Source organism: Salvelinus alpinus, chromosome 1, assembly GCF_045679555.1.
Source record: "Salvelinus alpinus chromosome 1, SLU_Salpinus.1, whole genome shotgun sequence".
NCBI classification, from domain to species: domain Eukaryota; kingdom Metazoa; phylum Chordata; class Actinopteri; order Salmoniformes; family Salmonidae; genus Salvelinus; species Salvelinus alpinus.
This window is the reverse complement of record NC_092086.1, coordinates 72,280,040-72,307,368: the sequence shown is the minus strand read 5'-3', so window position 1 is coordinate 72,307,368 and position 27,329 is coordinate 72,280,040. Positions and strand designations below refer to the sequence as shown.

At 41.9% G+C, this 27,329-nt stretch overlaps 1 protein-coding gene across 2 annotated transcripts; it reads right to left on the bottom strand.

Annotated features, from left to right (window-relative positions):
* Positions 1-711: 711 nt before the first annotated feature.
* LOC139530057 (probable E3 ubiquitin-protein ligase DTX2) lies at positions 712-26,435 on the bottom strand. Of its 2 annotated transcripts, XM_071326109.1 has the most exons (9): positions 25,351-26,435; positions 23,014-23,599; positions 14,798-14,856; positions 13,161-13,313; positions 11,627-11,694; positions 10,838-10,996; positions 3,816-3,977; positions 3,634-3,723; positions 712-1,355 (listed from the first exon to the last, which is right to left on the bottom strand). In XM_071326109.1, exons 1-9 carry the CDS (start codon positions 25,661-25,663, stop codon positions 1,089-1,091), a joined length of 1,857 nt encoding a protein of 618 aa, XP_071182210.1. In that variant the 5' UTR covers positions 25,664-26,435; the 3' UTR covers positions 712-1,088. The 2 variants fall into 2 exon arrangements, with proteins under 2 accessions (XP_071182210.1, XP_071182218.1); XM_071326117.1 differs by lacking the exon at positions 13,161-13,313 and having other exon boundaries at positions 25,351-26,432.
* Positions 26,436-27,329: the final 894 nt, after the last annotated feature.

Below are 27,329 nucleotides of genomic sequence, written 5' to 3'. Positions count from 1 at the left end.
CTCATGAGGCATTTATAAGTTATATTATTCAAGAATCAATGGGTACATAATATTAATTTAAGTAAAACATGGATGTAGCAACTAAGGATTCCACCTTTCAATTATAATGCATTAAGAAAGAAAAAAATACAACTGAAACAAAGGCAAAGTGAGAAGTTTCTCTTCCGGGTTATGCTTCTAAATTAACTGGCATTTACAGGCAAATCTGTTCCTTTACAGTGCTTTAAATTACACCCCAAAATGAAAAATTTACCAATAAAAGTTTTTCTTCCATTTTAACACAAACAAGTACTCACTTTGCTACCATTTTGTGTTTGTTATATGCCTGTGTAGTTTGTGAGTAAGTACTCACAGGAAAAAAAAGATTAAAAAGTATTTGCATAATTTATATATATATAAAAAAAAAAGTGGACTATCAACCACAGATAACCTGGTAATTACCATACGTGTTAATTAAATGCACTGTCAAAACTAAAAGTGCTACTGATGTTCTATATTCCCTGCGAGAGCTGGCACTTTCCATGGAGCATGTCAAAAGGGGTGCGACACATCAGGCTGTTCCAAAAAAAAACAGTCCTTTTGTCAAAGATAAGGGCGCCCCGCTATATATATATATATATATATATATATATATATATATATATATGGAGCGCCCTTATCTTTGACAAAAGGACTTTTGTAGTGCTATATATATATATATATATATATATATATATATATATATATATATATATATATATATATATATATAGGGATGTAAACAGGGTGCCGTTTGAGACAGCCTAGGTGACTAAACCAAGAGCTGATGGAGCACTACTGCAGCTAATAAAAGTCAAAAGTAAAGTCAAGTAAAGTCAAACCCCACATTATCAGTATGTGTAGTATTCAGCACACTGCACTCAAGACATACGCTTTGCATTGAATACTTAATAAAAACACATCCAGGTGGGAATGTGAATACTTCGTTTATCCCTTATGTTCTCTATGTTGAAGTTGCGACATTACGAGGAAAGTGATTCACGGTCAGTTTCACAGTCGGATGCTCCCTAGCCATAACCAGATTTCAGTAACTGATTCAGGGTCAGTTTTCACAGTCTAGAGTTTGACGCTCCCCCCTGGCTGGAGCCCTCCTGTCTGAGGAGGCAGTCGTCGGTCACCCCCTGGGAGGCCAGCTCGGACAGCACGTTGTCCAGGTAGTTGGGGTCCGGGTAGCCATGGCCCGACACGTTGGACATCATCTCCGTCTTGTGATGGATCTCGTTCCACACCACCGTATCGGGCTCGCTGGTGGTGCTGGACGTTCCCACTGTAAAAATGAGGCGCCGTGTCCACGCCACCTTCAGCAGCTCCAGCACCTGACATGAAATTAGACGTGAAATTAGAGATGACATGCCCCCATCACTGTCATGGACTTTTAGCTAGCGGTGGCCAAAGTTACTGGAAGTTTGTAGTGGGCAACTCCATACGAGATTGGCCCAAAGATATGATATTCCTGAAATTAAATGCATTGAAATGTCCTTTGGGGTAAGGATGTTTGGCATACCTTTGAAGTCTACCCAAAAATATTATTGAGAAATAATTGATTGAAATTAATAAATGTGACATTTTGGCCTTACCCAGGCCTTCTTTAAAGACACTACAACGATGAGTCTGTAGATGCTACAAAGATAGTCTTGGTGTCATTTGAAACCTTACCGTGTGCTCTGAAATATGAGTCGTATTTAGATTAATAACAACATTTGTATTAATTTCTGGATCATTTAAAAATAAACACACCTTGAAAATACACTTTTTGACATTTAATGAGAAAACTAGAAAATATTGTCCCACGTACATTGTGTAATTGGATAATCCCCAACTATCCCCCTAGATATCCAACAGCGACCTAACTGCCATGGTCGCACACTGGCTGGCAAAAGTGCTATGTACTGTACTTCAGAATCATCTTTATTCGTCAAGTAAATTTACACATACCTAGAATCTGACTTGGTAAAAATGGTGCTGCTAGCAAGACATATAGAAATGTAATATAGAGACAATACAGAGAGGAATTTAAACATAATGTAAATACTGTATATTATATACAAAATACATAGTGAACATAGAACTATAAGAGTATGAGCTAATTTACAGTGACTTTCACACCTCACTCTAACCATTTTACTCCCCCTAGCAGACCAGGTCAGAATGTTTTGAAGTAATTTAGACGAGTAAGTGACTGTGGTACTGTTTTGCCATAGTTAACGTACAAACGCTTCCCACGTGTGAACACACACACACACACACACACACACACACACAGACACACACACACACACACACACCTCCAAGACCCAAATCTTGTGTTCTTAAATGAGGAAAACCGAGGCAAAATCTGTCAGTTCAGCCCCCTTTAAAAGTAAACCCCCTTTAAAGTTTCTCCTGGCCCATAGACTAGTTTCAGGGTGAGGAACCTTCTAACATTAAGTTATAAAATATTGAATGTCCCTTTTAAGGTGGTTTGCATTGTCTTTAGGTTATGGTAGAGGTATGCCCATTTGATTTCACATCGACAGTGACAGGAAATCAGATATAGAAATGGATTTCTTTGGCAAGAACATTTGGATGAATTATCAATAAAACAATTACCTCACACTACAGTAAATAAGCATTTATTAAATATAGTCAACAGAGCAGCAGAGTTGGTCGCAATGAATGGCAAATCAAATTAAAGTAGTAATGAGGAATTGGAACAAGATATTCAAGTGAGAGGTTTCACTATTTTGAATGGTACACGTGAAAATTAAATATTTTTTCTTTCCCCGCTTGAAACTGCTCAGTCAGACTTCCTAGACTGGTTTTAGCACATACGAGGAATGTGTGAGTGTAACAGTTGTTCAAATATTTTGTGAATTTCACCAGGTTCGTATATTCATATAGTATGTTAAGTTATTATGCTTGCCTGAATCCTGGGAAATAGGGGAGCGCGTACTTACGGTTTGCCCTGCATGCTCAAATAATTTGGATGCAGAGGTAGACACGCTTTTTCATCTTCAGAAATGTTACATGTAATAAGCACGATACACACGGATTTGTTCATAAATAATGGTGTACATTTAGTGTTTACTCATAAAGGGATGGTATTGTAAGTATTACTTTTTAAGATAATAATAACATTTCGAATTCAACATGTGGTTGTTAGCTAGCTAGTGTGTTGTATTTGTGAATGATGGCTAGCTCCTTGACGGATCACCGTCCTTTGTATTGTGTCTATGTTGTAGAGAGATGCAATGATTGGCAGAACATAGGTGCTCTACAAATGTTTTTGTATTTTCTTTTGGAAGCAGATGAAACTCATTACAATGAAAACAGCCTGAAGTCCACGTCTTCTACCAACGGAGCTACAAAAGGACCACATACACACAGAGCGGAGCTACGGCGGTGCAGTACAGCACCGGTTACATGAGCAGAACAGAGTCAAAGGTTGTGTTCATTAAGGCGCAAACTAGAAAAAATCTGACTAAAACAGGGTGGTCTTGTCCAATTAGAACTGCTAATTTTTTGTTGCGGGCCCTTATGAGCACGTCCAGTGTGTTGTCAACTGTTTGCAGTGTGTTGGTTCGTTGTAAGATAGATGCAGTGTTAGCTGCTTACCTTTCTGCCCTTTTTGTTGTCTGGGAGGAAGCAGAAGCGAGGGAAGCCTCTAGAGGTGTACGACTGCCCGGGATTAGGGTGCTCTGGACCCTGGAGAGAGTTTGAGGAAGTGAGTGAGTGAGTGAGTGAGTGAGTGAGTCTCGTGTGTGTGTGTATGTCTTGTGTGGGTCTTGTGTGTGTACCTGTATCCCATGGGTGATGGTGTAAATTATCTGGATAGTTCCACAGTCGGGGTGGCCAGGGAGGGACTGGGAGATACTATAGATCTCCATCTTCCCCTTGGGCTGGGTCCCAGTCTTCTCCCCGTAGATTGTCTTGCATGAGGGGCACTGGAGGCTGCCATCCTGGAACAGAGAACAGACAGTCAACCACCTTAGAAGACACCCAACGGAGGCAAACTTTCATTACAAAATACCAAAAGGCACATGCAGTGCATTCGTAAAGTATTCAGACCCCTTGACTTTTTCCACATTTTGTTCCAGCCTTATTCTAAAATTGATAAAAATATTTTTCCTCAATCTACACACAATACCCCACAACGACAAAGCGAAAACAGGTTTTTAGAAATTGTATCACACTTTTCTATATAAAAGGTTGCTGTGGGACCTTATATAGACAGGTGTGTGCCTTTCAAAATCATGTCCAATCAATTGAATTTACCACAGGTGGACTCCGATGAAGTTGTATAAACATCTCAAGAATGATCAACGGAAACAGGATGCACCGGAGCTCAATTTTGAATCTCAAAGCAAAGTGTCCGAATACTTATGTAAATAAGGTATCTTTTTTTTTCTTCATAAACTTGCAAACATTTTGAAAAACTTCTTTTTTCGTTTTGTCATTATGGCTTATTGTGTGTAGATTTATGAGAATTTGGAAAAAAATCAATTTTAGAATAAGGCTGTAATGTGCCTCCCGGGTGGCACTGTGGTCTAAGGCATATATTTTATATCGCAGTGGTAGAGGCGTTACTACAGACCCGGGTTCATTCCCGGGGAGTCCCATAGAACAGCGCACAATTGGCCCAGCATCGTCCAGGTTAGGGGAGAGTTTGGCCGGGGCTCATCGTGCCCTAGTGACTCCTTGTGGCGGGCCGGGTACCTGCAGGTTGACACCAGTTGGAAAGTGTTTCCTTCGACAAATTGGTGCGGGTTTTAGGGAGCATGGTTAGGGGTGGCAGGGTAGCCTAGTGGTTAGAGCGTTGGGCTGGTAACCAAAAGGTTGCAAGTTCAAATCCCCGAGCTGACAAGGTACAAATCTGTCGTTCTGCCCCTGAACAAGGCAGAACTGTTCCTAGGTTGTCATTAAAAATAAGAATTTGGTCTTAACTGACTTGCCTAGTTAATTAAAAGGTTAAAGAAAAGAAAAAAAACATGACTACCGAGGACTTGCAGTGATGAGAAAAGATAGAAAAAGGGGGTTAGAATAAAGAGTAAGGCTGTAACAAAACATGGAAAAAGTCAAGGGGTCCAAATACAGTGTATGAATACTTTTTGAAAGCACCTTGATTTATGAATGATAGATTACATTTCTCACACAATAAACCATGAAGTGAAAACAAGTTTTTATTTCTTGAAAATGAAATACAGAAATATCTAATTTACATACAGTACCAGTACCAGTACATACAGTACCAGTCAAAAGTTGACATACCTACTCATTCCTGGGTTTTTCAAAATTTTTACTATTTTCTACATTGTAGAATAATTGTGAAGACATCAAAAAAAAGTGTTCAAATCACAATATATTTTATATTTGAGATTCTACAAAGTAGCCACCCTTTGCCTTGACAGCTTTGCACACTCTTGGCATTCTCTCAACTAGCTGAGAGAATGACGTAGTCACCTGGAATGCATTTCAATTAACAGGTGTGCCTTGTTAAAAGTTCATTTGTGGAATTTCTTTCCTTCTTAATGCATTTGAGCCAATCAGTAGTGTTGTGACAAGGCAGGGGTGGTATACAGAAGATAATATGTACTTGGTCTGTTATCAAATAGGGTTATGGCAAGAACAGCTCATAAGCCCTCTGCTGCAGAGGGCTTATGAGCTGTTCTTGCCATAATATGTACTTGGTCTGTTACCAAATAGGGTTATGGCAAGAACAGCTCATAAGCCCTCTGCTGCAGAGGATACGTTCATTAGAGAGTTACCAGCCTCAGAAATTGCAGCCCAAATAAATGCTTCAGAGTTCAAAGTTCAAAGCAACAAACAGCTCAACATCAACTGTACAGAGGAGACTGCGTGAATCAGGCCTTTATGGTCTATTGCTGCAAAGAAAACGGTTCCAACCGCAGTGCCTTTGAGAGATGCAGAGTAGGTGAACGGATGATCTTTGCATTTGTCGTTCCCACCATGAAGCATGGAGGTGGTGGTGTGATGGTGCATTGCTGGTGACACTGTCTGATGCACAGCATTCTGCAGACATCCCATCTGGTTTGCGCTTAGTGGGACTACCGGGGTGGCAGGTAGCCTAGTGGTTAGAGCATGGGGCCAGTAACCAAAAGGTTGATGGATAGAATCCCCGAGCTGACAAAGTAAAAATCTGTCGTTCTACCCCTGAACAAGGCAGTTAACCCACTGTTCCCCGGTAGGCCGTCATTGTAAATAACAATTTGTTCTTAACTGACTTGACTAATTAAAATATAAAAATTATTTGTTTTTCAACAGGACAATGACCCAAAACACACCTCCAGGCTATGTAAGGGCTTGTGGCGAAATTCTGCACGGAGCCTTCACCGTGCGCTGCCACTTTAAGAGCGCATCAGCAGTAAGGAAGGAGGAAATAAAGACAGCTCGTTCAGCTCTTTGGGGAGGAGCTCTTGGGTGGCGCGACAGTTTGATTATGTGTGCTATGCTGCAGAAGTTTTGTTTGTTTTCAGCGTGTGTAGTTTATAAAGTATTTAACTCAATCATCGGTGTGACCGCTCTAGGTCGTGGTTGTTATCGTTTGGCACCGCACGGATTCGTAGCAACATTGTTGCGAAGCGTTGACATACAAACCAACAAACCATCGGACGGTCAGACAGGACAACTGCAAGCCTGAAGACCACAGCTAAGATCTCTTGCTCTCTCTCTTTCTTCCCTCTACCGTTCCAGCGCTTTACACTGCAGCAGACTTTCTATTTTTCAAATGCACTTCCCGTTGATGTTCTTTAGTGCTGGACTATTATTGCCCTGCCAAAAGTATATGGGTTGACATTTTAGTTAAAAGGGAGGTAGCTTGCAAGTTGTGTATTGTTAGTTGAACTGTATTGAGGTGGTGTGTACTAATGACATGTGGCCGAGAATATTGTGGACATTTAAGGCCTTTGTTTTGTCTATGAACACCCCCCACATTCATACCCTCTGCACTCCTCCACTGTAAGACAATACATATTACTGCAAATCCTCTGTTGATGACTGGGTTCTTTCTTGTAAATTGTTTTTATGAAGTTTCTGTTCAATTGCTCTGCCATTATATTATTATAATACGAGGTATTCTTGGTGGGGTTACCCCTGTGCTGTGCTGTGGGTTTTATAGGGTGTGTATTATCTTTTCTCTCCACTGGCTATCTGGTAAACAGGCTACACTCTAGGTCTCTTCTGCTGATGTGTGTGGGTCTGGTAGTGGTACTCTCTCTATTCTACTCTTTTCGGCATGGTTAATACCTGCCTGGCGCCCGAACAAAATCTTTATCTTTACCCCTCTCTAATAAATACCGCTACAGGCTATTTGACCAAGAAGGAGAAAGATGGAGTGCTGCATCAGTTGACCTGGCCTCTACAATCACCCAACCTCAACCCAATTGAGATGATGTGGGATGAGTTGGACCGCAGTGTGAAGGAAAAGCAGCCAACAAGTGCTTAGTATATGTGAGAAGTCCTTCATGACTGTTGGAAAAGCATTCCAGGTGAAGATGGTTGAGAGAATGCCAAGAGTGTGCAAAGCTGTCATCAAGACAAAGGTTGGCTACTTTTGAAGAACCTAAAACACACTTTTTTGGTTATTACATGATTCCATATGTGTTATTTCATAGTTGATAGTGTCTTCTCTACAATGTAGAAAATAGTTAAACTAAAGAAAAACCCTTGAATGAGTAGGTGTCCAAACTTTTGACTGTTACTGTATATGGAGTGGTACTCAATGTGTTGCATTGGATTTGCCCCAAACATAAAACTTTGTATTCAGGACAAAAAGTTAATTGCTTTGCCAATTTTTTTGCGCTACTGCCTTGTTGCAAACAGGATTTTTTCAAATATATATATATATATATATATATATATATATATATATATTTATTCTGTACAGGCTTCCTTCTCACTCTGTCATTTAGGTTAGTATTTTCTCCTATCACAGCCATTCAACTCTAACTGTTGTAAAGTCACCATTGACCTCATGGTGAAATCTCTGAGCGGTTTTCTTCCTCTTCGGCAACCGAGTTAGGAAGGACACCTGTATCTTAGGATGGTGTATCAATACACCCAGTCACTACAAAGTGTAATAAATAATTTCACCATTCTCAAAGGGATATTCAATGTCTGCTTTATTTTATTTTTACCAATAGGTGCACTTCTTTGCAAAACCTCCCTGGTCTTATCCATGTTTGAAATTCACTGCTCCACTAAGTGACCTTACAGATAATTTTATGTGTGGAATACAGAGGTGAGGTAATCATGTTAAATACTATTATTGCACACTGAGTGAGTCCATGCAACTTATTATGCGAGTTAAGCAAATTTTTACTCCTGAACTTATTTAGGCTAGCCATAACAAAGGGGTTGAATACTTAAACTCAAAACTATGGCTGTTACGATGACCGTATTACCTCCACACCGGCAGTCACGGGTCATGATGGCAGTCAAATTCCACGTGACTGTTTAGTCACGGTAATTAGGCTTCTCCAAGCTCCGATGCTGCTGATGGTGGTCATTAGTAGCCTACCAAACTGCCTGGTACTCAGCACTACATTGTCCCTCTAATCACTGACATCAACGCAAACGTAATCAAACCCTTCATGAGAGCCCATGCGCTCATGTTGTGCAACATTCCTATAGGCTATGCAACTGCGTGAGAAAACAGACTGATGGCCTCTATAAAAAATTTGGAAGATCTCATCAGCTTTCTATAGGCTAGCGAAAATAGGACATGTATTTTTTTTTCTTCAGCTGCCCGTTTCAAGACCGGTGCACGATAATGGTCCATTCTAAATCAAATTTCACACAGATTATTTAGTATATGTAAAGACTAGATTAAATTAAGAATAGTATGCTGGCTGACAATATTAGCCTATCACTTGTGAATGATGCAAGAAACAGAGATTGCTTCTTTTCTTTTGCAACGGTAACGGTTTTCTTCCTGGGGTGAAGGAGAGGACCAAAATGCAGCGCGGCTAGTGTTCAACATGATTTAATAAAGAATAATTTAGAACACTACAAACAACAAAACAAGAAATGTGAAAACCGAGACAGACCTATCTGCTGCAGAACACAAACACAGAGACAGGAAACAATCACCCACAAAATCCCAACACAAAACAAGCCTCCTATATATGATTCTCAATCAGGGACAACGATTGACAGCTGCCTCTGATTGAGAACCATATTAGGCTGGACACAGAAACAGACAAACTAGACACACAACATAGAATTCCCACCCAGCTCACGTCCTGACCAACACTAAACAAGCAAAACACATAAGAACTCTGGTCAGGACGTTACAGCAACTTTAAAATCAGTCACACACCTCATGTAGCCTAGCTACAAAGTGGCCAATTAACTTCTTAAAATGAAGCACATTAATATGCTTTACAACAGGTGTAGAGTCAATTTTTGCACCATGGGGGACAGTAGATTGACAGGCTAGTGCTTTTGCTGTATGTTAGTTCTACTCATCTCGTTGTCTGACAAAGTAAATGTGGACAGTTCTTCCAATATCTTCACTTTGGAATTGGATAAGGACGCGCACAGTTGCGTCCCCAATGTGTCGGTCTTCGGGCTACCTGTGAGAAAGACCCGATCATGTGACGGAGAGCCATGTGAGTGAGGTGCTTCGGCACGCAGCGGGGAGAAGGGAATTATTATATTCAGCCCAAGGGCACAACGGCCGCAAAAGGCATGGATTTTTTTAGGGGGCATTACGGCCACAAAAAGGGGGGGAAGCCGGGAAATTTGAGGCATTGTCAAGTGCTTGTCAAATTGTGAATGAGAGACTGATAATGTACAGCCTGCGCAAAAAACAAAGCAGAGCTCATGTCTTTCATGCAACTTTTTTCAAATCATTGGAGTCGCATCATGGAGCCTTAGAATGTATCCAAAATCAAAACATATAGGCCAACATTTGTATCACAACAAAAGTTACATAAATATACCCGTTTCGTTGTTAACCGATCAACACAGAATAGCCACATGTGCGCACTCAAATCTTTGGAGAAAATATCCTTTCTATTTTATTCAGCTATGTTCAATTGTATTCTTCAAACCGGAAAATAATGGCACGGAATTCTAAGCAAATCTTGTAGGCTAAATTAACTAGTGTAACCCACAGCCATATGGCATAGCCTGATCAGGGCTTAACATATGGACAACTCAGAGTATGCTATTCTATACTTTTGAAATAGACTACATCTTCATATCATGTTTCTTTAGACCTGTCTAAAATACATAACGGATTTACTGTGATGGTGTAGGCTATATTACATGGATTTATTAGACTTTTTTTTAAATGTAGATGTTCCTATGGTCTACATCAGTGGCTTGTAGGCTATGTGTGGAAGCCAGGAGATGCTACATGTGTTTAATTAACAGTCAATTACCGTGAGACCGGCAGTTATTTGCTTGACAATCATCGGCCGACAGAATTTCATGACCGCCACAGCCCTTCTCAAGACGTATTAGCTTTTAATTTTTATTTAATTTCAACATTTCAAAAAATTGAATTCGGCTATGATATTATGGGGTATTTAATAAATTTTCAATTCAGGCTGTAACAACAAAATGTGGAAAAAGTCAAAGGGTGTGAATACTTTCTGAAGGCACTGTAATATGACATGTTGTGGGTAACACTTCACTTTTAGCCTGCAGGTACAACGCTTCATTACTTGCTATAAGCATGTACAAGCCATTACAATGCCTTATAATATGTTAATGCCTCTATGTAGGACAATATGTGGGCTCGTGTCTTCCAGGCAACCAACTGAATTACATTTAAGATCTCTGTGGCACCCACCTTGGTACCATTGTTGTACATGGCCAGCATGCAGAGCATGTGCAGGGTGTGTCCACACTTGAACTTGCCCACGGCGCCAGGCTGGATGGACTGTGCTCCCTCAGACGCCACGTCATAATCCGACGGACAAGACAGCCGGTCCATACAGATGATGCAGTCCTGAAACCACAGGGAGAATGTTCTAATAAAATTACACGAGAACAAGTATTACAGGATCTCTATGATATTATATTGCAAGTCTATAAATTGAGGTTGGGATAACTTGGGGAAACAGATGGGTATTGTATACAAAACAGCAGTTGGTTTGCTCATACTGCTTTAGAAATAGGCCAAGCCTGTGTTCATTTTAGAGAAATCATATTGCTTTCAACCTGCATACTGCAAATTCTTTGCAAAATAACACATGTATTTCTTCAATACAAATAAAATCAGTGGCTTTGTATACAAAAATCACATCACCTTCACATGAATGTATAATTTTTACAAAAATGGTTTAAGTCTGAGAGACTACATGCAAACAAAAGCAGGTGTAATTAATTTCATGTTTACAATGAGTTCCAGTGTAAGAGCACTACTTCAGTGAGTGCTGCGTAAAAAGACGGCCCCAGGGAGAATTTCCCCCTAGGTACAGATCTAGGATAAGATTCCCTTCCCCCAATCCTAACCTTAACCATTAGTGGGGAAAATGCTAAACTGACCCAAGATCAGCATCTAGGGGCAACTTCACCCTATACAAAAAAATAATAAGATGCGAAGGAGGAGGAGGGAGATTGACATTGACATGCGTACCTCGTCTTGAGCAGAGGCCACTTCCTCCATGTAGCGGTGAATGACATCCTCTGGTTTCTGGGCCGGGACTGAGAGGACAGTGGACACAATGAACAGAGTTGGGGAGAAGCCAACCACATACACAGGACACAGGTGGTGTTATCATGACAGAAATTGTATAGACATTTGTTTTTTTAATCCATGGCTTTCAGTGGTTGAAACTACAGTGGTTGCCTAGTTGTTTTGCAGTTTGCAAACAAATTATGTTCACAGAAATAATAGCCGCGATTTTATAGCCTATAGTTAATCCGAAAACATTTAACTGACACTTCACTTTCGCTGTATTTTTTATTTCTGCCTTCTGAAAGCCTAAAGCAAAAATTCCCAACTCATTCTGCAGAAGTAGCCTACACACTTCGCTGCAGCTCAGACTTTAGGCGGGCTTCGTTGGCAAATCTGTACCATGCAAGAGCACTGCTCAAAAATGTAACGAGTTTGAGGCACACAGTATTAATGTTTGACAGTTATGGCTGAATGAGAGAAGAGGGTAAGAGATTGACACTAATCTACTAATGTGCCAAAAGCACCCTCATGCTCTTCCTTCGTCAGTCAGGCCTGCATCACAAATGCCACCCTATTCCCTACATAGTGCACTACTTTTGACCAGAGACCTGTGGGCCCTGGTCAAAAGTAGTGCACTATATAGGGAACATGGTGCCATTTGGGATGCTTCCTCAGTTAGATTTGTGAATGTCAGTCCGCTCTGCCATCTTCATATAACACGATTAGTTCTGAAGGAAACACACCAATGTTTGTTAGCTAATGAATACGGTGTCGACAGCCAAGCAACATCACAACACTGATTTGTGGATATGAATGAGAGAGTCACGGAAGGGCAAATGATTCGTACAGAGACAAGTGGGCGATGGAATGCGATAAAAGAGCGAGCACATGTAAGATAAATAAAAGGAAGCTATACACACCTGCAGAAATCAATCAAAACACACTGAGATACATTTCCAAATGTAACCTGAAAGGCATATATAATATAAAATACACACACAACTTAATGATAAATGGTTCCTTACACTGATAGTAGTATATCAGCCAGGGGAAATGTAATCCATGGTTCATGTTTATTTAAAAAGCCACTACTAACTTGAGCTAACTTTAGCCACCACTAGTGAAAAATCAATGGGAGTGATACGGGCAACCATGCATATATTTTGGGCCAAATCACCTTTAAGTCAAGTCAAACCAAATCAATTAGTTGATTTCAGTTGCCCCCATCACTCCCATTGATTGTAAGTCTTGTGTAGTGACTATTGAGATCCTAAAACTGAGTGAGAATAGGAATTCCTAGCTCGGATATCTCCAATGTTTCACCAGGAAGGCATATTAGTTTCCCACCACAAAAACACAAGGAATAAAAAAGAATAATATTTGAACATGTATTACAACTTGTTAGGGATGACTCAAGATGACAACACAATGGAAAGCGCTGGATGCAGGCCCATAATGGGGGGGTGGGAGGGGGGGTGGGTGGCGTAGCTACCTGTCCTGTGCTGCCTCTTTTCCCTCCTAACCGAGCTGCGACTTTTGGAGCCCGCGGGCCTGCTGCTGCTGCTGGGGGGAGGAGGAGCGGAGGAGGGGGCACTCATGAAGCGCACGCCGAGTCCCACTGCTGACATCAAAATGGAGGCCATGCCTGGAGTGGGTGGCCAGGGGAGGACCGGTGGAGACATGCAGAGGGGGTGGGGGTCGGAAGGGGATCGGGACCAAAGGGATGCGACATGGTGGATAAAGCAGTGACTGACTGGTGGGAAAAGAGGGCGTGTATTGGGAAGTTTGGGAAGCTTCCAGACCAATTCTGCTTGGTCTAAATAGAGAACATCGGATTCAGGAATAAGAAGTCATTTGGATTCAATGTTTGTACAGTAAAGAAAATGTGTTTGACTAACATTCAGACGTAATAAATGTGGGCTGATGTGATAAATGCACCGATTTCCTTTTTAAAGCCATATTGTAAGGTTCTGCCTCGATTCTGGACAGCATTTAGCCAGGTGGTTAAGAGCGTTGGACCAGTAACTGAATGGTTGCCGATTCGAATCCCTGAACCAACTAGGTGGGAAAAAATCTGTTATTTCATTAAGGGTACGTTTTAAAAAGAGGAATACCAGCACACAAACAAATATTTACAAATGTGACAAGAAAATCTTCAAAAATGATCTCTACATTGGCTCTCTTCAAAACATTTTAGCTAAAGCCCAACTGGACCAAAAGCGTTCACATGCAAAGGAAGCGGAATTGCTGTTGGTCACACATGCAGATATATGCTCAGTCTGTCTCTGGAGGCCTCTCTGCTGGCTCAACGGGAATGAGATTTTTTTTGCGTAAAAAGATAAACTGCTAGCTAGGACATTTTGGACATTGCGAAATAACCATATAACAAATAAAATAAACGGTTTGGATAAAACGACAACACCCTTAAGTGTAACAAAAATAATCTAACAAGAAAAAATTTAACTTTTGCTTTAACTATCCCTTTTCATTAAGACCACAAACCTCAGACTACCCTGGAAAATAAACGACATCATGGGCTGGGCAACTGACAAGAACCAAGCCTGGTTGGAGCACAACAGGGCCTGGTCTGTGGAGATTGTACACAGCGATAAACTGAGATGCTAGGCTAGTTGTCTAGAGAGACACAATGGCTTTCACACCATAGACAGTGACAGGCCATTGCCATGAAATCACAAAAGAGTTCTCTGTATCACTGCTTTAATGACTGGTCAACAAAAGCTGTGCCTCTAAAATCTGTCAGGTCTATCAGATAAGCTTACTAAAACACACAATTGCTGAACAGTGCTGTCAAATGTGTAGCCTGTTTCTGGTGTATCAGCCATCTTTGTTAAGACATTAGCTTGCCATAGGCTACACATTTGGCTGAAACAAAGTACGTCAACGAACATCGATTTTAGAACTTATGGAGTGTGAAAACGCAACACTTTTTCACCCTCTTACTTTCAAACTGAGACGTAAACTCATGGAGCAGACAGTTCTGCCATCGTCAACAAGAAAAACAATGCTTCACCGAAACCGCTAGAATTCACATGGATGGGGACTAAGAATACAGGTAGTACCACCCATGGGGGAAGTGAAAATTGGATGAATTACTTGGGACCTCTTTACCTGCCAGGGCTGAGCTCACACTGGTGGATCCATTCAGTTGCACAGGGATGGCGGGGATACTGTGGCAGAGGAAACAGGAAAACAGACATTAACGGAGCATGGTGGAGGCCAAAAGGCACACATACGAATCTGTACACACCATTGCATAAGCAATCAAGTGAAAAACTGATGTGGTGGTTTCTTTTTTTTTCTCTTTACTCTAGACACTGCAGAATCCATCCACGATATCATCTATATTGAATAGTTCTGCGGCCTGTCACTGCAGGTTAACAAGTATATCAATTATAATACTAAAAGGTTACGATTTGAATTTCTCAACTTTTGAGATTCTAAACTAAAAAGCTAGGAAATCCACAGAAGATAAATGGCCTTCCTCTGATTAATGATGGATGGAAAGCTAGCGTGGCCTTGCTAAAACATGCCTGCCTGTGTTCAGAATTGAACCTGCCCCCATGAGGAGGAGAACAATGGACCCCCAAAAATCTGGCTTTCCTGCTCCACGTCAGACAAAGGCCAGGGGGACTGTGGTGCACTGTGCAGTATTTCCTCCTGGTTTCCAAAACTGTCATGTTGTTCCACTGAGGCCTGTGTTCAGTGGTGCCCAAGAGAGAGCAGAGCAAAAGCAGAGAAGTCCTGCTGAAAGTATTCCAGAACACATGCAGAGAGGGCCTACCGCAGTTACGCATATCTAGTGTAGCGATACCTACAGTGTGTATATGTATATAGTACCAGTCAAATATTTGGACACACTCATTCTAGGATTTTTCTATCTTTTTCTACATTGTAGAATAATAGTGTAGACGTCAAAACTATGAAATAACACATATGGAATCATGTAGTAAGCAAAAAAGTGTATATTTTAGATTCTTCAAAGTAGCCACCATTTGCCTTGATAACAGCTTTGCACACTCTAGGCATTCTCTCAACCAGCTTCGTGAGGTACTCACCTGGAATGCATTTAAATTAACCGATGTGCCTTGTTAAAAGTTCATTTGTGGAATTTATTTAGCATAGTGGTTAGAGCGTTGGGCCAGTAACCGAAAGGTTGCTAGATCAAATCCCCGAGCTGACAAGGTAAAAATCTGTCGTTCTGCCCCTGAACAAGGCAGTTAACCCACTGCTCCTAGGCCGTCACTGTAAATAAGAATTTGTTCTTAACTGACTTGCCTAGTTAAATAAAAAAAAATTAAACGTCATTCTTAAAGCAACACAGTTGTGTTGTGACAAGGTAGGGGTGGTATACAGAAGATAGCCCTATTTGGTAAAATACCAAGTCCATATTATGGCAAGAACAGCTCACATAAGCAAAGAGAAACGACAGTCCATCATTACATTAAGACATGAAGGTCAGTCAATCCAGAAAATGTCAAGAACTTTGAAAGTTTCTGCAAGTGCAGTCGCAAAAACCATCAAGCGCTATGATGAACCTGGCTCTCATGAGGACCGCCACGGGAAAGGAAGACCTTGAGTTACCTCTGCTGCAGAGGATACGTTCATTAGAGTTACCAGCCTCAGAAATTGCAGCCCAAATAAATGCTTCAGAGTTCAAGTAACAGACATATCAACATCAACTGTTCAGAGGAGACGGCGTGAATCAGGCCTTCATGGTCGATTGCTGCAAAGAAACCACTACTAAAAGACACCAATTATAAGAAGAGACTTGCTAGGGCCAAGAAACACAAGCCATCAGACCAGGCTAAATCTGTCCTTGGTCTGACGAGTCTAAATGAGATTATTGGGTCCAACACCGTGTCTTTGTGAGACGCAGAGTACGTAAACGGATGATCTCTGCATGTGTGGTTCCCACCGTGAAGCACAGAGGTGGTGTTGTAATGGTGCTTTGCTGGTAACACTGTTAGTGATTTATTTAGAATTCAAGGCACACTTAACCAGCATGGCTACCACAGCATTCTACAGCGATACGCCATCCCATCTGGTTTGTGCTTAGTGGGATTATTATTTGTTTTTCAACATGAAAATGACCCAACAGGCTGTGTAAGGGCTATTTAACCAAGGAAAGTGATGGAGTGCCGCATCACATGACCTGGACTCCACAACCACCCGATCTCAAGCCAATTGAGAAGGTTTGGGATGAGTTGGAAGGAAAAGCAGCAAACAAATGCGCAACATATTTACATTTTAAAAATGTATTTAACTAGGCAAGTTAGTTATGAAGAAATTCTTATTTTATAATGACGGAATACCCCAGCCAAACCCTCCTCTAACCCAGACGACACTTGGCCAATTGTGCGCAGCCCTATGGGACTCTCGATCACGGCCGGATGTGATACAGCCCGGGATCGAACCAGGGTGTGGTGATGCCTCTAGCACTGCAAGGCATTGCCTTAGACCACTGCGCCACTCAAGGAGCACAAAATATATGGGAACTCCTTCAAGACTGTTGGGAGAACGCCAAGAGTGTGCAAAGCTGTCATCAAGGCAAAGGGTGGCTCTTTTAAAGATTCTAAAATATATTGATTTGTTTAACACTTTTTTGCATCCTACATGTTTCCAAATGGTTTATTTCATAGTGTTGATTTCTGCTCTCTTATTCTACAAAGTAAGTAGACAATAGTAAAAATAAACTTGTGTGGTACTGTATATACAATTGAAGTCGGAAGATTACATACACTTAGGTTGGTGTCATTAAAACTCGTTTTTCAACAACTCCACACATTTCTTGATAACAAACTATAGTTTTGGCAAGTTGGTTAGGACATCTACTTTGTGCTTGACAAGTCATTTTTCCAACAATTGTTTACAGACAGATTATTTCACTATCACAATTCCAGTAAGTCAGAAGTTTACATACATTAAGTTGACTATGCCTTTACACATCTTGAAAAATTCCAGAAAATGTCATGGCTTTAGAAGCTTCTGATAGGCTAATTGACATCATTTGAGTCATTTGGAGGTGTACCTGTGGATGTATTTCAAGGCCTACCTTCAAACTCAGTGCCTCTGTTTGACATCATGGGAAAATCAAAAGAAGTCAGCCAAGACCTCAGAAAAAACATTGTAGACCTCCACAAGTCTGGTTCATCCTTGGGAGCAATTTCCAAACGCCTGAAGGTACCACGTTCATCTGTACAAACAATTGTACAAAAGTATAAACACCATGGGACCACACAGCCGACATACCGCTGACGAAGGAGACGCGTTCCGTCTCCTAGAGATGAACGTACTTTTGTGCGAAAAGTGCAAATCAATCCCAGAACAACAGCAAAGGACCTTGTGAAGATGCTGGAGGAAACAGGTACAAAAGTATCTATATCCACAGTAAAACGAGTCCTATATCGACATAACCTGAAAGGCCGCTCAGCAAGGAAGAAGCCACTACTCCAAAACCGCCAGACTACGGTTTGCAACTGCACATGGGGACAAAGATTGTACTTTTTGGAGAAATGTCCTCTGGTCTGATGAAACAAAAATAGAACTGTTTGGCCATAATGACCATCGTTATGTTTGGAGGAAAAAGGGGGATGCTTGCAAGCCGAAGAACACCATCCCAACAGTGAAGAACGGGGGTGGCAGCATCATGTTGTGGGGGTGCTTTGCTGCAGGAGGGACAGGTGCACTTCACAAAATATATGGCATCATGAGGGAGGAGAATTATGTGGATATATTGAAGCAACATCAAGACATCAGTCAGGAAGTTAAAGCTTGGTCACAAATGGGTCTTCCAAATGGACAATGACCACAAGCATACTTCCAAAGTTGTGGCAAAATGGCTTAAGGACAACAAAGTCAAGGTATTGGAGTGGCCATCACAAAGCCCTGACCTCAGTCCTATAGAAAATGCTTGGGCAAAACTGAAAAAGTGCGCAAGGGGGCCTACAAAACTGACTCAGTTACACCAGCTCTGTCAGGAGGAATGGGACAAAATTCACCCAACTTATTGTGGGAAGCTTGTGGAAGGCTAACCGAAACGCTTGACCAAGTTAAACAATTTAAAGGCTATGCTACCAAAAAGGCTATGCTACCAAAAACAAATTGGGTTTATGTCAAGTTCTGACCCACTGGGAATGTGATGAAAGAAATAAAAGCTGAAATAAATCACTCTATTATTCTGACATTTCACATTCTTAAAATAAAGTGGTGATGTTAACTGACCTAAGACATTTTTACTAGGATTAAATGTCAGGAATTGTGAAAAACTGAGTTTAAATGTATTTGGCTAAGGTGTATGTAAACTTCGACTTCAACTGTAATATATATATTTTTAATACTGTAGGTAGCGTTAGCTACCGGTAGTCGTCTGTACCTGCTCCAAAACGGCACTATTTTTCATCCTATAACTTTTGTTCAGCATCTTTTTAAATAGTGAGCTAACATGTTTATCATCACTTTTATTTTCCTGACTGATCAAAACTCATTCTCTCATCCCTCTGCAGCAGATATATAGTGAGCAATATTTGGGGCATCAAATAGCAATACATATAGAACCCTGAGAATTGCAATACAAGCCTATGTATTGCGATACTATCGTATTGTGAGGTCCTTGGCAATTCCCAGCCCTAATCCAGTGCGTCAGATACAGTGCCTTTGGAAAGTATTGTGACCCATTGAACCTTTTCCAAAAAATTTTACGTTACAGCCTTATTTTAAAATGGATTAAATCGTTTTTTCACCCCCCTCATCAATATACACACAATACCCCATAATGACAAAGCAAAAACAAGTTTAGAAATGTATCAAAAATAAAAACTGATATCATATTTACATAAGTATTCAGACCCTTTACTCAGTACTTCGTAGAAGCACCTTTGGCAGCGATTTCAGCCTCGAGTCATCTTGGGTATCACGCTACAAGCTTGGCACACCTATATTTGGGGAATTTCTCCCATTTTCCTCTGCAAATGCTCTCAAGCTCTGTCAGGTTGGATGGGGAGCGTCGCTGCACAGCTATTTTCAGGTCTCTCCAGAGATATTAGATTGGCTTCAAGTCCGGCTTCTGGCTGGGCCACTCAAGGACATTCAGAGATTTGTCCCAAAGCCACTCCTGAATTGTCTTGGCTGTGTGCTTAGGGTCGTTATCTTGTTGGAAAGGAACATCGTTGCTGAGCGCTCTGTAGCAGGTTTTCATATTTTCCTTGATCCTGACTAGTCTGCCAGTCTCTGCCTCTGAAAAACATCCCCAAAGCATGTTGCTGCCACCACCATACTTCACCTTTGGGATGGTTCCAGGTGTCCTCCAGAAATTATGCTTGGCATTCAGGCCAGAGGTCAAACTTGGTTTCATCAGACCATCAAATCTTGTTTCTCATGGTCAGAGTCTTTAGATGCCTTTTGGCAAACGCCAAGTGGAATGTCATGTGCCTTTTACTGAGGAGTGTCTTCCATCTCGCCACTACCATAAATGCCTGATTGGTGGAGTGCTACAGAGATTGTTATGTTTGTAGAAGGTTCACCCATCTCCACAGAGGAACTCTGGAGCTCTGTCAGAGAGAGCATTGGGTTCTTGTGACCTTTCTGACCAAGGCCTTTCTTTCCCGATTGCTCAGTTTGTCCGAGCGGCTAACTCTAGGAAGCGTATTGGTGGTTCCGAAACTTCTTCCATTTAAGAATGGAGGCCACTAAGTTCTTGGGGACCTTCAATATTGCATACATTTTTTGGTACCCTTCCCCAGAGCTGTGCCTCGCCACAATCCTATCTCGGAGCTCTACAAACAATTCCTTCAACCTCATGGCTTGGTTTTTGCTCTGACATACACTGTCAACTGTGGGACCTTATACAGACAGGTGTGTGCAGTTCCAAATCATGTCCAATCAATTGAATTTACCACTTAGGGCTGGGCGATAAAAAAATAATTAGAGGTAATTACTTCCCTCAATAACGATATAAAAACGTTTAGATTCATTTTCGATAAGGTCGATATAGAATAATTAGGTACAGCAGTCCATTTCACCTCTGACCCAGCAGGAACGTGCGGAGAAGTGACAATATGCACGTGGAGAGGTATACGCCCACAAAAAAACACTTAGCACCTCAAGTGATGGATTAGCCACTATTAACCACAAAAAAGGCGAAAACAGTGATAGCCATGGAGAAGGAGCAGCTTCAAACAAAGAAATTATTGATAAAAAGGGTTAAACTGTTTCAGTAATTTGGAAGTGGTTTGGCTTTTTGAAGTCCGACAAAGAGCAGAGCAATGTTCGGTGGAAATTGTGCCGTAGACAGATGGCTACGAAGTCTGGTAATACGACAAACCTTTTTCAACATCTGAAGCAAAATCACTCTTTGGAACATGCAGGAAGTTTGAGTTTGCGCCACGGTATTGATGAATGTCCCTTAAGCACCAGCCAATCTAGGAATGTTTGCCCGAAGCAGTCAACACTGACAGTGTTTATGCCCTACAAGCAAACATCGAAAAGACAAAGACATCCCAAATGCTATTATGCATTGCATTGCTAAGGACATGCTACCAATTAGCACAGTCAAAAATGAAGGTTTAAAGAGGCTTATCAATTTAATTGACCCCAGGTACATGCTCCCTGGCCGCAAACATGGAAAAATGTTCCTTAAAGTATCATTTTATGTGTAGCTCACATCATTTACATTTTATGGAACCTTTATTTAACTAGGCAAGTCAGTTACGAACAACTTCGGGGAACAGTGGTTTAACCGCCTTATTCAGGGGTAGAACGACAGATTTTTAACGTATCAGCTTGGGGATTCGATCTAGCAACCTTTTGTGGCCTGCTGGAGGTCATTTTGCAGGGCTCTGGCAGTGCTCCTCCTGCTCAAAGGCGGAGGTAGCGGTCCTGCTGCTGGGTTGTTGCCCTCCTACGGCCTCCTCCACGTCTCCTGATGTACTGGCCTGTCTCCTGGTAGCGCCTCCATGCTCTGGACACTACGCTGACAGACACAGCAAACCTTCTTGCCACAGCTCGCATTGATGTGCCATCCTGGATGAGCTGCACTACCTGAGCCACTTGTGTGGGTTGTAGACTCCGTCTCATGCTACCACTAGAGTGAGAGCACCGCCAGCATTCAAAAGTGACCAAAACATCAGCCAGGAAGCATAGGAACTGAGAAGTGGTCTGTGGTCACCACCTGCAGAACCACTCCTTTATTGGGGGTGTCTTGCTAATTGCCTATAATTTCCACCTTTTGTCTATTCCATTTGCACAACAGCATGTGAAATTTATTGTCAATCAGTGTTGCTTCCTAAGTGGACAGTTTGATTTCACAGAAGTGTGATTGACTTGGAGTTACATTGTGTTGTTTAAGTGTTCCCTTTATTTTTTTGAGCAGTGTATATATTTTTAGAATAAGGCTGTTACATAAATTGTGAAAAAAGGGGTCTGTATACTTTCTGAATGCACTTTGTGTGCTTTCTCTCCAAGTTGATAAGGATCTGGAGTAATGTGAATGTTTATGTTCAACATTGCTTAATGCTGCCACTTTTCACTCAAGTTATTTTAAGAATATTTGGCAGGCGCTGTGGGGCATCAAGTCTGCTTCAAAACATTCAGAAATAGTGCCACTAAGGTATTACTGAAAACAAAAGTGCTATATAACCATCACGCGCTTTCGTCCGCGTGCTTTGTTCGTCACATGGTGTGACATAGCCTAGGCCGGCCTACTACAACCAGGGACCACATGGTGATACAACAATTGGAGGAAGTGTGTGTGACACGCAACAGTTGATGTATTGTAACCCTTTAAACATCAGCGGGCGTATTGACCAAGCAGAGCTTTGGGTCACAAATCTTGTTTCCTATCCTGCGTAACACCACTTCCTCTTTAGTGGAGGTCAACAAAACAGCTTATCCTGGTGTTTTCGCACAGTGTTTGTGAATCTTTCAGATTCAGCACTCTATGACATACTGCAGTTTAACCCCAAAACATAACAATATGTCACTCAGCTCAAAATGAAATTATAGATCATAGAAATAAATTGGTTCAAAACAACAATTTGGTCTAAGACTGCGTTTACACAGACAGTCCAATTCTGATCTTTTGCCACGAATTGGTCTTTTGAGAAATCAGATCTGATAATTTGCCAATAATTGGGGAAAAGATCAGAATTGGGCTGCCTGTGTAAACTCTGCGTAAATGTCAATCAGACCCTCTATCAGTAGGCTATGCCTTACTCAACTCAAAGATTATTAGTCTAAATGGATAAGCTCCTAAATGAGTCGACTATTACTTTTCAAACAATGTCAACAAAGCCGGTTGAAAAGGCCATAAGATGGACCTGAGGACCCACCTTAAGCCATTGGCACTGGTGGAGAAGGCAAGTTGAGCTCCAGGGAGTTGACTAGCGGAGGGTGCCAGTGGCCAGGGGCCTCCCCACGCCATTCCCCCCACAGAAAGAGGCCTCCTGGGGTAGGGTGAGTACACTGAGGTGGGGTGAGCTCCAGTCGCCCTGCTAGGGACCTGGAGGCTAGGCCGGCTCAGCTGCCCCGACGAGAAGGAGTGGCGCGAGCGGCTGGACATGGGGCCAGTGCTGCTGTGGCTCAGACACTGCTGGCAGGAGCAGGCCGGGCCCGAGTGGATGACGGATGCACCAGATGCCAGTGGGTAGGGGAGGTTACCCTGCCGTCGTACCTGCCGCCGGTAGCCCGTGGCCTTGTTGACCTGGGCCAGCGCCGTGAGGTCCACTATGTAGTTATAGCCGTGTGAGACAATGTCCGCCGTGGCCTGCCGTGCCTGGTAGCTGTGTTCTAGTAGGATAGAAGTGCGAGTCTCGTATGGAGTCCATCCTCCTTCGTCATTCACCCACTCCCAATATACTCCGCTACCCAAGCCTGAGGACTGGGCAAACAATTGACGGCGTACAGACCGCGTTTTCCCTAGAGAGAAAAGAACAAAACTGAATTAATAATGTACTCATGAGGCAAAAGTGCTTTGCACAGAAAACTATGCAATAGACATCAGTGAATGCCAAACTATTTATTTATTATAGTCTTAGTCTAGTAGTAATGTGGTTCATGATGTCAACTAAGTACACTGAACATCCATTAACGCCTGAGCACCGGAGCAAGCGGAGCATCTGCACCCCCACTTTTTAACAAGAAAATGATCATGAGCCATTGGGTAATTTGTCATTTTCAATGATTAATGTTTTGATCTAGTCTGCATTAAAATGGATTGTCCATTTTATATAGAATATGTATGTGGACACCCCTTCAAATGAGTGGACTCTGCTATTTTAGCCACACCCGTTGCTGACAGGTATAAAATTGAGCACACAGTCATGCAATCTCCATAGTCAAACATTGGAGCTCAGTGACTCCCAACGTGGCACCGTCATAGGACGCCACCTTTCCAACAAGTTAGTTTGTCAAATTTCTGCCCTACTAGAGCTGCCCCGGTCAACTGTAAATGCTTTGATTAAGAAGTGGAAACGTCTAGGAGCAACAATGGCTCAGCTGCAAAGTGGTAGGCCAAACAGACTCACAGAACAGGACCGCTGAGTGCTGAAGCCCGTAAAAAATAATCTGTCCTTGGTTGCAACACTCAGTACAGAGTTCCAAACTGCCCCTGGAAACAACGTCAGCAAAATAACTGTTCGTCAGGAGCTTCATGAAATGGGTTTCCATGGCCTAACACAAGCCTAAGAACACCATGAGCAATGCCAAATGTTGAGTGATGGAGTGAGGAATCACACTTCACCATCAGGCAGTCCAACAGACAAATCTGGGTTTGGCAGATAACAGGACAATGCTACCTGCCCCAATGCATTGTGCCAACCATAGAGTTTGGTGGAGGAGGAATAATGGCCTAGGGCTGTTTTTATTGTGTCGGGCTAGGCCCCTTAGTTCCAGTGAAGGGAAATCTTAATGCTACAACATACAATGACATTGTAGATGATTCTGTGCTTCCAACTTTGTGGCAAGAGTTTGGGGAAGGCCCTTTCCTGTTTCAGCATGACAATACCTCTGTGCACAAAGCAAAGTCCATACAGAAATGGTTTGTTGAGATCAGTGTGGAAGCCCTGACCTCAACCCCATCAAACACCCTTGGGATGAATTGATACTCTGACATCAGTGCCCGACCTCACTAATGCACGTGGCTGATAGGAAGCAAGTCCCCGCAATGATCCAACATCTAGTGGAAAGCCTTCCCAGAAGCACAAGCATTTCACTACACCCACAATAACATCTGCTAACCATGTGACCAATAAAAATTGATTTGAGGAGTGGAGGCTGTTACAGCAGCAAAGGGGGACCAAATGCATATTAATGCACTTGATTTTGGAATTATATGGTCGATGAGTAACTTAAGTGTCCACATAGTTTTGGTCATGTAGTGTATATCCCTGGCTAATATAATATCTGTGACATTGCAGTTACAGTTAGCCAGCCAACTAGTTAGCCTAAGAAAACGTTGCCATCGCTGGGAAATAGACAAGCAGCTGACTCTTCGCTATAGCTGTTATCAAGCTAAGCAATGCGATTATGTTTGGTTTATGGTAGCTAACACATGATCACAACAACAGCTAGCTATCTAGCGCTAGCTAGGGCATAAACTAAAGCCAGAAGGCTTCAGTTGAGTTGTAATGTAAAGCATACATAGTAGTGCAGTGGCTTAATTTCCTTACCTGTATCTTGGCGGAACTGCTTCAAGCTTGGTATGTCTATAAGATAAGGCGACAAACTGGGATCTGATTGTCCGAGCCAGATACTGGTGGAGCCAGGACCCCCACCTCTGTGTCCCCGCGAAGAAGAGTAACATTGTTCTATGTAGCCGCTCACCTGGCCGCTGTACGGCCGCCAGACGCCAAGATCATCCTGCCATTCCCATACAACGACCATAGGCTGTGATTGTCCAGGTGCTCCCGAGGTCGGGGTCGAGACAGAGGGTCCATTTCTAGACACATTTCTCCCCACACAGGAGCTAGAGGCAGTGGCCATATCTTGCAGCTACTAGCCAGTGCCAGCTAATGTTACGTCAAATCCAGTAAACGAAACGATAGTTAAAGGAATAAAGCAGAGGCTGGTAAACTAACGTTAGCTAGGTTTAGGAAGTCAGATGGACAAACTACAGGACACCTTGCCAGCTAACGTTATCCCATCAATAAAATGTAACGTTAGCTAGCAAACCAAAATAACTAACGTTTACACGATTAGTCCGCTAACGGTTAGCTAGCAAATTGGCTAACGTTACGCTAGCAAAGCATATTGACTTTACAAGATGGAAAGCTAGCTAGACAGCTAGCTTGGATTCTTAAAATGCCTCATTTTTACAATAAGACTGATTCCAGGTCAGGCGGTAAACGTTCAAGCAAACGTATAAAAAACATTTTGGCGAAGCAATTAATCCTTCGATTCGGAAATGTATGTATCTATGCTAATCATACATTGCATACAAACCCAAACTGGCTAGCCACCAATCTGTCTGAACCACAGAAATAGCAGGGCCTTCCCCATTCAACACAATAATAGATACACACGGCGAGTCATAGCTTTACATGACCACGCCCCCGATTAAGGGTACTGTATTGTACTCCCATTACTGTAATTAGCCTAACTTGGGCGTTATCCTAAGTGAACTACTGACGCTTTTTTTTGTCGTTTCAATAAACATTTTCAGCTTCCACAAATTATTTGCATGATACTTATTCAGCCACTAATTTGTTACCCGACCTTCTAACGCTGACAGTAAAGCCGTCGCGTTATACTTATGTCACCGTTTGTTTACTTCTAGCCTTTTCGCCTGTTAGCTGGCTGGCTATCAAGATACATTTATCTAGATCTAATTCGCTAGATGTGTTGTGTAACTACTTCCATGTTTTTGCTTTCCTTGGAAAGGTCGAGGTATTTAGAAAAGTTGATTATTGTTGGCTTGCCTATATATGATGTCCTTTCAACTTGCCAGAGACCGACAAGCTGGGGAGACAACCCTACCAAATGGCCCAAAGTAGCCTATGGTGATAACTACACCTACTTGGTGGAATCTGCAGGTTTGCATAAATATCCAAATGCAGAGGAAAATTATAGATGTTATTTTGACCGATACAGCTCACTAGTCTTACTACAAGCTAACGAGCAAGCTTTGTGCAATACACATAGCTAGTCAGATACAAACAAGTGATGAAGTGGTTCGAACAAATAAATGTGTCGAGTAACCGGATCCCACAGCTTTCCATCATCATCGTGGCATAATAGCCTAACCATGAGTTTAGCCTAATCTGGTCCTTGGGCAGTTGATATCATTTAATTTAGTGGTCTTTTCTCCTACTATTGTTCAAACAAAGCGGTATGTAACAGCTTTTCGGCATCTTAAAAGCAGGGTTAGTTATCTACACTGAACAAAAATATAAACAACATGTAAAGTGTTGGTTTCATGAGCTGAAATAAAAGATCCCAGAAATTTTACATATACACAAAAAAGCTTATTTCTCTCACATTTTGTGAACAAATTTGTTTGCATCCCTGTTAGTGAGCGTTTCTGCTTTGCCAAGAAAATCCATCCACCTGACAGGTGTGGCATATCAAGAAGCTGATTAAACGGCTTGATCATTACACAGGTGCACCTTGTGCTGTGGACAATAAAAGGCATCTCTACAGATGTCTCAAG

Bases quoted from the DNA above. Each gene is read 5' to 3' on its own strand.
- LOC139530057 (XM_071326109.1), bottom strand. From the start codon at position 25,663: ATGGCCACTGCCTCTAGCTCCTGTGTGGGGAGAAATGTGTCTAGAAAT. The intron at 10,997-11,626 runs GTACGCATGTCA...CTGTGGTTTCAG, and splicing joins TGGCCTCTGCTCAAGACGAG to GACTGCATCATCTGTATGGA. The intron at 3,724-3,815 runs GTACACACACAA...AACTCTCTCCAG, and splicing joins CCATCACCCATGGGATACAG to GGTCCAGAGCACCCTAATCC.